This window comes from Rosa rugosa, chromosome 1 (genome assembly GCF_958449725.1).
Source record: "Rosa rugosa chromosome 1, drRosRugo1.1, whole genome shotgun sequence".
Classification (NCBI taxonomy): domain Eukaryota; kingdom Viridiplantae; phylum Streptophyta; class Magnoliopsida; order Rosales; family Rosaceae; genus Rosa; species Rosa rugosa.
In genome coordinates, this window is record NC_084820.1 from 71,479,355 (window position 1) to 71,490,228 (window position 10,874).

A 10,874-nucleotide genomic window follows, 5' to 3' on the forward strand; every position below is an offset into this window, starting at 1 on the left:
TAAGACCACTAGAAAAGGCTTAGGGCTAAAACCCCAGCCCCAATTTTAAAGCCCAATAGGACAGTCCAAAGAGAAGAGGCCCACTGAAGGGCCCAACAAGACAAGGGTGACACCAAGCCCAGACAATAGCTCCACCACGCTTGTAGCCGCTCGTGTATCGCCGCCCACGACTCCGGCCACGAACCAGCCACTCCACCAGCCTCGCCATGGCCTGCGCTGTTGAGCTCCGCCATGAGCTAGCAAAACTGATAGGAGCATTTTAATGTGGTATTTTAATAGTTAATTCCTCACATTTTGCTTAGTTAATTCCTTAACGAATCGATTTTTAACTTAATTTCTATTTTTTTAGGTACATTGGAGTAGATGATGATGAAATGAGCATTAGGTCCATAATTACCTATAAATGATGGAGAAAAATGGAAATGTACTAAAAGTCAATTTTACACATTTTCCTACTCCGGCTAGGAGAAACCAAGCCAAGCAAGGAAGAAGGAGCGGCCGCCTGACCAACTGAACTCGAAATGAGCTGAAACTTTCCAGATCCATTCTAGACATCCTAAGGATCGTTTCTTATGAAGAGTGCCAGAGCTAGAATTGAGTGGAAGGCCTTCAAACAGTCAGCCCAATTTCCTGCAGAAGCAAAACTGGAAAACTGGACCCGTAAGGAGTCCAGCAGAGATTCTGGCCCAAAGGCATGGAAATAAATTCTGAAATTTTACCAAAATGATCTACACTCATGGTAGATCATTTCATATGAAGAAGTCAAGAGCCAAAACTGAATTCCTGTTGGAGAAATAATTGAAGGAATAAAGGGGCAGAAACTGACCTAAAACCAGCTCAATATTCACATGTTCATGTTTCCTACCCACATGAAGAAAGCTAGATGCTTTTCTCTTTTTCCTTGGATATATTTTTCTGCTCCAATAGATCATCATCACTTCCATACTTCTGCACCTTCATGCCTTGCTTTCATTTCATCATTACTCCATCTTTTCCATATTTTACAAACCACTTTCATTATTTTTCTTCCATTTATCATTTCACTCTTCTTTTTCTTCCCTATATAAACACCTTCTCCTCTCACTCTAAATACATTCCTTCATCCATTTCATCTTCTTTGTCTCTCCATTTCCATTCCATTTTTCTCTCCATTCTCTAGTTGCAAAATTCTGCGTTTTCAAGTAAGAAGAAGAAGAAGAAGAAGGAGCCGGGAATATCATATCCTCCATCGTCCACCTTGAAGGCTTGCTTCCAAGATTCAAGATTTCAACGTTTCAAGCACTCCATCTCCATCTCCAACTCACGGTGTAATTCATTCTTTTTCCTTATTTAATTTCGTAGGAATTTGTTTCTAGTTAACAATAACATTAAGGGCAAAGTTTAAGCCCAATTTCTATGTTTGAATAAAAATTGTGATTTCTTTATGTTGATTTTTATGTTGCTTATGTGAGATTGCTTAATTGATTTTGGATTATGGAAAACTTTTATATGTATGTGTTCTTTGATGGCCAACTTAGGATATATGCATGTAATTGGTGCTAGATTTAAGTAGTAAAGGCTTTGGACAAAAGTCGAAATCAATTAAGGAGGATTGCAAATAGATGGACTTTTTCATACTAGGTTGTGCACTTTGGTTGACATCCTTTCTTTGTTCTTCATGCATTGAATGTGTTCTTGATTAGCTAGTTTTCTAGGCTATGATTGCATGTTCAATAGGTTTAATTTAGGTGCTTTCACTTAGATTAAATATTCAAGGAAAGTAAAATATGGGAAATCATTTGCTTCGAATGTTTCACATGGTCAACTTATTTCTCATGACATAGATAATCAACTATAGGAATTGTAATTGGATTTCATTCATATGATTGTAGTTTTGATCTTTGTTTCTTGTGTTCCACCCTTGTATATGTGTTTTTACACTTTCTTTATTTCATTTAATTTTAATTCCAATTCTATAATCTCAAAACCCCCCTTTTTATATTAACTTGTATATATTTTTATTCTTTATTTTATTTTTGTACATAATACTTTTTACTTTATTATTTTTATTCTTTATTTGTTTTTTTTGACAATGACAGGTGTACCCTCAATCCCCGGAATAGAACGATCCCTATTTGCTTATACTACTAACGATGTTTTCAGGGTTAAATTATGCGCTTGCTTTTAGCGTATCAAAAACCCTGAGGCCCACGAGCCTCCGCCGATGCAGCGCCTAGCCCCGAGCTCCACGTGCCCACACCCTCGCTCAGACAGCACCAAGCCACGCCGCCGCTGGATCTGGAACGCGTTATCCCTGCACGGAAAGCCACTGCAAAACGGTCTGAAAAAACCATCCAAATCTGCCTTCACCCAGCCTGCCAAACCCCCAGCCAGCCAACTTCCTCCGGACCTCATCCCAGAGTGTCGAAGTACCCGTCCGGCAACCAGCACAGTGGTAACGCAGCGATGCCGACGCTAACCATGGCCGCCGCCGGACAGGGAAGGATTTAGTGGTGGTAGAGGTACTCTCGCGACTCTAAAGCGAAGAGAGAGACTAGGGTTTAGGTATTATTCAAAACATATGTTTGAACCGGATGGAGTGAAATAATAGAGAGATTATTTTTTATATGTCGAACTAACATTTTGATCTTTCAGGGGCAAGAAATCTTTCCAGCTATGCGCGCTATTACTGAGAATTTCTGAATCTCTTTCTACTTTTTTTTGTTTTTGTTTTTGAATCAAAAGTTCAAAACCATAAGGACGTCAATATATTCACTCAAGTCAATAGTAATTACATACCATTTCGCTGTCATTTATAAACAAATAAGAAGATATATCAATACCTACAATAGTTTTGGTATTACTCAAGAAGATTCGCTAAAAGCACATAAAAGTGCATAGCTCCCTAAAAATTAAAGAATTATTGAAAATAACTAAGCTACTAATAGAAAGAGAATTAATAGAAAGAAATTCCTATACTATGGGTGGGCCTAGGGCAAATAACCCAACTCGAATCACCAAGCCTAAGGACAGCCCAAAAAAGGGCCCTGCTCAAAGCCCAGCTATGAATGTGAATATGGATATACACACACAAGCGGAATTATTTATTTTATCGAAAAAAAAAAAAAACAGAATTAATTATTTAATATTTTTTCTTTTGGTTGTAACATTTGGTAGATTAACATCTTTTATTAATCAAATCAAATCACAGATAGTAAGAAAGAAGAAGATCCAAGAAAGTTCAAGACCCATCGATCCTAGCTATGAGATTATATATGTACTCTTTGCAATCATTAAAGCTATAGCTTTGTCTTAAACACGTCACTCAAAATAGATAGTTCCAGCTATCGAAGATGGTAGAACATATATACATTCGTATAGAAATGATTAGAAAATGAATAGCCAAGAAACTTCAAGACCCGAAAAAGAAACTTCAAGACCCATCCCATAATCAATGCTCCCACTCCTATAAGTATCCCCTACACAATGCAAATCAAGCACAAGCAAGCTGTACTACTATCCAAAAGCCTTGGCTAGACTTTCTTCAACATATACTGATCGATATACATTCAGACATGTCACTCATTTCCCAACTGTTTGGGGATGAAACATTGGATCCCTTCCTTTCTATGATCAACCAGTGTCCAGTGCTCAGCACCCCGACTGATTGGAAGGAGACCCCTAAAGCCCACGTTTTCGTTTCCGACCTGCCAGGGCTGAAGAAAGAGGAGGTGAAAGTGGAGGTTGACGATGGCAGAGTGCTCCAAATAAGTGGCGAGAGGAAAGTAGAAGAAGAAAATGGTGGCGGTGATAAGAATGATCGTCAGTATAAGTGGCACCGTGTCGAACGTTGCCGTGGCAAGTTCCTCAGGAGGTTTAAGCTACCGGAAAATGCCAAGACTGATGACATTCAGGCGTCCATGGAGAACGGAGTGCTTACTGTCACTGTTCCCAAGCAGGAGGTTCCAAAACCTCAAAGGAAGGTCGTTGAGATTGAAGCACATTAACTATTAATTCAAGGGTTTACTAATATATGGAATGTGTGTGACAATAAATGGTTAATAGTGTGGTTATGCAGGTTTGCTTTGTTTCTCATGCATATTTTTCCTTTTTGTGATGTACATGAAACTGAAGGTATGCAATTTATATATCGTTAAATAAAGCTTGATGTTTGCAAACTCAATTTAGATGCTTATTAATTATTTATACAAGTAAGACAGATATTACAAGGAGCGAAACATTATGAGTGTTATGATAAGTAAACAAATATTTTATGAGAAGAAGATCGACTAAGACTAAGAAACACATTTTCTTGTTAAAATAAATCTAAACATTTTCTTGTTAAAATAAATCTAAGCTTCTTCATTTTAGTCATTGGTATGACTTGTTTGAAACACTTTTAATTAAGTTAAATCCTACGCTATTAAGTCTTTAACACACATTTACTTCTTTATTTTGCACAGTCCAACTTATACCAACTATTCTATGGAAACAATTGTTTATTCTAACACTTAAATCCTAATTTGTCTAATCAAAATTGTTATCCATGAAACTGAAGGGAGAGGATCCTCAAAGGGTTTTGGAATCTAGATACAAAATATTAAAACGAGCTTAGTTCTATAACCCGTTGTGCTGGCCTGCCGGCCACTTGTGAAAAGCCAAGAACTAATGAATTGGAAGTTGCACAAAACGAATGTCTTTCAAACCCGACCACACCCACAATGCCTGTCATGGGACCTGTCTAGATTACCTCCATTTTTATAATTGAGTTATTGAGTGTCCATACTCATTTGTTCTTTAAATTTCTACCTAGGAATTTAGCTAAAATAGATTGATAGATTGAAACGGCCGGCAGTTTTTAGTTTTGGTGGTTGCAGTATAGTGTTGTCCGAACCCAATTTACAAATATTACTTTAGCCAACTAGCTTTATTGCTTTTTTGCATTGCATTCTTAAGGGCAACTCCAACCATGGGCACCATTTACGGGTGCTATTCTCATTTTAGCACCCCCTTGTTGCACTATTCATATAGGACTCAATTCTCATCTCCAACCATGAAGTGCTATATGGGGGTGCTATTTTCACTATTCTTGACTAAAATATAATATGAGTATAATTTTGATGAATATTATATTAAAAATATAATGAGTAGGTATTTTTTTCCCTCAATTTTCTGGTAATTTTTTAATTTTTTTTGGAACAAAAAAGATATAATAACCCTTCAATTAATAAGAGCCGTTGATAAGTTTTTTTCGCTCAAATCTGAGACATCAGATTGAAAATGGATCTGTTGACTAAAAAAAAAAAAAAAAATGCACATCGGACCGTCCATTTTTAAACCTGATCAATCAGGACCGATCATTTCATGACCGTTGGGGGTTCCAACGGTCACCAGGGGACAGAACAGAGAGGCGGGCCCCACATCTGCAGACGAAAAAGCAGCGTGCGTTCTCTCTCCAGTGCCGTGGCGCGCGTGCTTCTTCTTCCCTTCAGCTGGTGCGCGCGTCTTCATCACTTCTTCTTCTCGGCGCGTTGGTTCGGCATTTGGGCTGAGACAGCAAGTGGGCTGGCCCCCATGTACAGTAACCGAGTCCTGGTCTTGGAAAAGTCTCAAATATGAGACTACAAATGAGTCCAAGTCCTATATTTATGGGACCAGACCCCCCAAAAACACATGGTTGGAGATCCAAAGTCTCAAAATGGCCCAAAATCTGGTTTGGCACCCCAAGGTTGGAGTTGCCCTTATTTGTGTGATTATGCACGCATAGGTAATATATAATCTCTTGATTGTTGTAAATATTATTTCTTATGTGGCTGTCCACGTTATTAGTTAGGGACCTACATGTAATATCTCAATAGTTTAAACACTTATCATGTAAACCCTACCTCTATATAAGGGTGGCCTCCAAGACTGAATAAGACACTTCTCTATTTTCCCCTCATCCCTCTTCATCTTTTTCTTACTCTCTACAAAAGTAAGTCAATACTTTATAACACGTTATCAGCACGCTCTATTCTTTTCTTTAATACTCTATGATGATCCATGAGTCCTTATGGTGCAACTCCGTTGCTTCTAACCATTACTCAAGATCTATGAGTCTTATACTTCAATTACTTTTTGCATCAATTTTTTTTTTGGCAAGCATGCGTCAATGGTTTCTCTTCTGTTTGCTAACTATGGGCAAGATATATATTAATCGCACTATGGTTCTGCAAATATATATAGATTAATCGCATTTCAGTTTACTATGATCTTGATATATATATATTAATCGCATTTCAGTTTACTATGATCTTGATATATATATATATTAATCGCACTATGGTTCTGAAAATATATATATATATATTATTTTGATATGTTTTCATATGATGCCCTCAACGTTTCTTTATATATATATATATATATATATATATAAATATATATGAGGTATATGTTGTTAACATAATTGATATATGTTTGCCGTTTCATTACTTATCGCATATTTAATATGTATTTAATTAAATTTATCTTATATGTTTTATCAATTAAGCATACTTAATATTCATAATACAAGTGAACCTGAAGTTTCACTACTGCTACTCGAGCCAGAAGTTTCGAGTACATATCCGTTTGAACCCGAAGTTCAAAAATACGGAATTTTAGAACCTGCAGTTCTAATCATAAGAACACGAACCTGAAGCTTCGTGCATATAATTGCGATCCAATGTTCACTTTATTTTTTTTCGAACCTGAAGTTTCGATATTGATTACTTGTTAAGAACCTGTGGTTCTAACACTATATATAGATCCTAACATACCTCATCTTCATTGTGGCAGGAAGATGACGAATTTGGCAAAATTGGATTTTGTCGCCCTTGACATCTCTGGCAAGAACTACCTGTCTTGGGCCCTTGATGCAGAGATTCATCTCGAAGCCCAAAACCTTGGGCCTACAATCAAGGAAGGAAACTCAGCATCCCCGCAGAATAAAGCTAAGGCTATGATTTTTCTGCGCCACCATCTCCATCAAGGATTGAAGGACGAGTACTTAACTGTCAAAGACCCACTTGAGCTATGGACAGGTTTGGCAGATAGGTTCGCTCACCAAAAGACTGTTGTGCTCCCTAGAGCACGTTATGAATGGACGCATCTGCGCCTTCAAGATTACAGTTCTGTGATAGATTATAATTCTGCCATGTTCAGGATCACCTCCCAAATGAATCTTTGTGGAGAAACTGTAACTCAGGCCATGATGCTTGAAAAGGCCTTCTCCACTTTTCATGCCTCCAATATGGTCTTACAGCAGCAATACAGAGAAAGAGGATTCACCAAATATTCTGATCTCATCTCTTGTCTTTTGGTGGCTGAGCAAAACAATGAGCTCTTAATGAAGAACCATCAGTCTCGCCCTACAGGATCACAACCATTCCCTGAAGCGAATGCTACTTTTACTAGTGGTCATGGCAATAGACGTGGTGGAAGGCATGGCAAAGCCCATAACCGTGGTCATAGACGTGGTCAGGGTCGACAAAATGGTCAAGCTCGTGGGGGCTACAACCAGCAGTTGGGCCCAAGAAACAATGCCAGGATTACTAAAGGAAATGGTCAGATGATCAAAACTCATAAAAATGAAGACAGTGTTTGTCTTAGATGTGGTGGTAAAGGCCATTGGGCTCGCACCTGTCGTGCAGAAGACCATTTGGTGGCCCTCTACAAAGCTTCCTTGAAAAAGAAACATGTGGAGACAAACTACATTGACCACTCTGACCCTTGGGATTCATCTGAGCCTATAGACATTACTCCACTCGATGTCTCAGATTTTTTTGCGAACAATGGAAGCAATTTTGATGATATGACCAGTGGTGGAATTCTTGACGACGACTAGTTGTCAGCCTATGTTTAGGCGTTTTTTTTAATTTTCTTCCTACATTAGTCACCTTTTGTTTAGGCCTCTGATTTTTTTTAGTCTGGTTTGTTCCTAGCTATTTTGCAAGGCAATAAAAAGAAGTTTTTTTTTCTGGATATTTTTTGCTCTATTATGTGGTTTATGATGCATTAATTAAATTGCATAAGGGGCCTCTATATATTTTTTCTGGAGCTCATTAATTAAAATTGCATGTGGTCTATGATGCATCTATTTTTTTTGACGTCAAGGAATTATGATGGGTATATATATATATATATTTTTTTTTCTCCTCTCGCACCCACATGAATGACTAAATTGTTTTTATCTATAAATGATCTATAATATCATGTTTTACTGCCTTAGTCAAACTAATTAATTAATTATTATTATTATTTCTTTTATGAAGGCATGAACATGGATTTTGGATGCTCTCAACTTATGAAGGATGGAGAAGAAATATGTCTTGCTGACAGTGCCACTACACATACGATCCTTCGCGATCGGATTTATTTCTCCACTTTAACGCCTTCTAAAGCCAATGTGACTACTATCTCAGGTCCTGCAGACCTGATTGAAGGCTCCGGAAGAGCCCACATTAGGCTACCCAATGGAACTCAATTGTCCATTCAAGAGGCTTTATATTCTTCGAGATCCAGAAGAAATCTCCTCAGTTTTAGAGATATCCGCTTAAATGGATACCACATTGAGACCACGAATGATAATCATGTGGAATATCTTTGCATTACATCCAATAAAAACTGCAAAAAGCATATATTGGAAAAATTGGTTGCCCTATCATCTGGGCTGTATTACACAACCATTCAACCAATTGAGGCATACCATGTTGTGAACCAGCGGTTCAAAAATCACCATACATTTATGCTTTGGCATGACCGTTTGGGTCACCCTGGATCCACCATGATGCGTAGGATCATTACAAATTCCAATGGACATCCATTGATGACTAAACATATTGTTTTGCCAAGCAACCCTTGCAAAGCTTGCTCACAAGGGAAATTGGTGGTTAAACCATCTTATGCAAAGGTAGATATCGAATCTCCATCTTTTCTACAAAGAATTCAAGGGGACATTTGTGGACCTATTGACCCATCTTGTGGACCATTTCGATATTTTATGGTCCTAGTTGATGCCTCTACAAGATGGTCACATGTTTCCCTCTTGTCTACCCGTAATGTGGCATTTGCCAAACTACTTGCTCAGATAATTAAATTACGAGCTCAATTCCCGGACTACTCTATCAAGTCCATTCGTTTAGACAATGCTGGTGAATTTACATCTCAAACGTTTGATGATTATTGCATGTCTATGGGAATTGAAATTGAACATTCAGTTCCTCATGTTCATACACAAAATGGTTTGGCAGAAGCTCTTATTAAGAGACTTCAAATAATAGCTCGCACTTTGCTAATGAAAACAAAGATGCCAGTTTCTGCATGGGAACATGCAATTTTGCATGCAGCAGCTTTAATTCGGTTGAGGCCCATAGCCAACCATCAATATTCCCCATTACAACTTGTTTCTGGGAGCCAGCCCAATATCTCCCATCTTCGAACATTTGGTTGTGCTATTTATGTGCCTATTGCACCGCCACAACGAACAAAAATGGGCCCTCAACGTCGATTGGGAATCTACATTGGTTTTGATTCACCATCCATTATTCGGTATTTAGAACCCATGACGGGTGATACCTTCACCGCACGGTTTGCAGATTGCCATTTTGATGAGACAATATTCCCGCCGTTAGGGGGAGATATGACTGTTCCAAATGAACGTCGTGAATTAATGTGGACTGTACCCACTATATCTCATCTTGATCCTCGTACTAAAGAAAGTGAAATTGAAGTACGAAGGATTCTGCATCTTCAAAATATTGCTAACACAATGCCTGATGCATTCACTGACACAGCAAAAGTGACAAGATCACATGTCCCAGCAATAAATGCACCGGCAAGAATTAATGTCCAAATTGGACAAAATAATGTGGCGGCCAATGAGCCATCTGCTGCACGCCTGAAGCGTGGCAGACCTGTAGGTTCAAAAGATTCAGTTCCTAGAAAGAGGAAATCAAAGGCACATCTGAATCCTAATGAAATCGCCCCTGAAGAGAATATTGGGCAAGACATTACTGTCCGATCCACAATTCATGATTCTGTAACTACAGAAGAGGAAAATGACATCGGTGAAACACAAGCCCATGAAGAGGCTCAGGTACCTGAAAATAAGGAAATTTCCGTAAACTATGTGTACACCAATGAGTTGTGGGATCGTAGAGATATGATCATAGACAATATATTCTCATTCGCAGTAGCTACTGAAATAATAAAAGGCGATGACACTGAACCTCGCTCTGTTAATGAATGTAGACAGAGACATGACTGGCTCAAATGGAAAGATGCAATCCAAACTGAACTAAATTCTCTAGAAAAACGCAGTGTTTTCGGACCTGTTGTCCAAACACCACCCAATGTCAAACCGGTTGGATATAAATGGGTATTTGTGAGAAAGCGTAATGAGAAAAATGAGATTGCAAGATATAAGGCGCGACTTGTTGCGCAAGGTTTTTCACAAAGGCCTGGGATAGATTATGAGGAAACATATTCTCCTGTAATGGATGCTATCACATTCCGCTATCTAATAAGTTTAGTAGTTTCGGAAAAACTTGATATGCAACTTATGGATGTTGTTACTGCATACCTATACGGTGAATTAGATACTGATATCTACATGAAAGTCCCAGAAGGACTTAGGTTGCCTGAAGCAACCACAAAACCACGCAATATGTACTCAATCAAATTGAGACGATCCTTATATGGATTGAAGCAATCTGGACGAATGTGGTACAACCGCCTTAGTGAGTACCTACTTAAGGAAGGATATGTCAATGATCCTATATGTCCTTGCGTGTTCATTAAGAAATCAAATTCTGGTTTTGCAATAGTCGCAGTTTATGTCGATGACATGAATCTGATTGGAAGTTCTTCAGAAC

At 38.3% G+C, this 10,874-nt stretch overlaps 2 protein-coding genes and 1 long non-coding RNA gene across 4 annotated transcripts; all 3 read left to right on the forward strand.

Annotated features, from left to right (window-relative positions):
* The first annotated feature begins 257 nt into the window (after positions 1 to 257).
* On the forward strand, positions 258 to 2,749 carry LOC133726673 (uncharacterized). Of its 2 annotated transcripts, XR_009854902.1 has the most exons (3): positions 455 to 1,307; positions 2,079 to 2,544; positions 2,635 to 2,749. It is a non-coding gene; the product is annotated as an uncharacterized LOC133726673 (long non-coding RNA). The 2 variants fall into 2 exon arrangements; XR_009854901.1 differs by lacking the exon at positions 2,635 to 2,749 and having other exon boundaries at positions 258 to 1,307; positions 2,079 to 2,628.
* A 714-nt stretch (positions 2,750 to 3,463) lies between these two features.
* On the forward strand, positions 3,464 to 4,162 carry LOC133726672 (class I heat shock protein-like). Its single transcript, XM_062154269.1, has one exon. It carries the CDS (start codon positions 3,555 to 3,557, stop codon positions 3,984 to 3,986), a length of 432 nt encoding a protein of 143 aa, XP_062010253.1. The 5' UTR covers positions 3,464 to 3,554; the 3' UTR covers positions 3,987 to 4,162.
* Positions 4,163 to 6,802: 2,640 nt separating this feature from the next.
* LOC133734427 (uncharacterized) lies at positions 6,803 to 7,846 on the forward strand. Its single transcript, XM_062162087.1, has one exon. The coding sequence runs from the start codon at positions 6,803 to 6,805 to the stop codon at positions 7,844 to 7,846; it is 1,044 nt and encodes a 347-aa protein (XP_062018071.1).
* Positions 7,847 to 10,874: the final 3,028 nt, after the last annotated feature.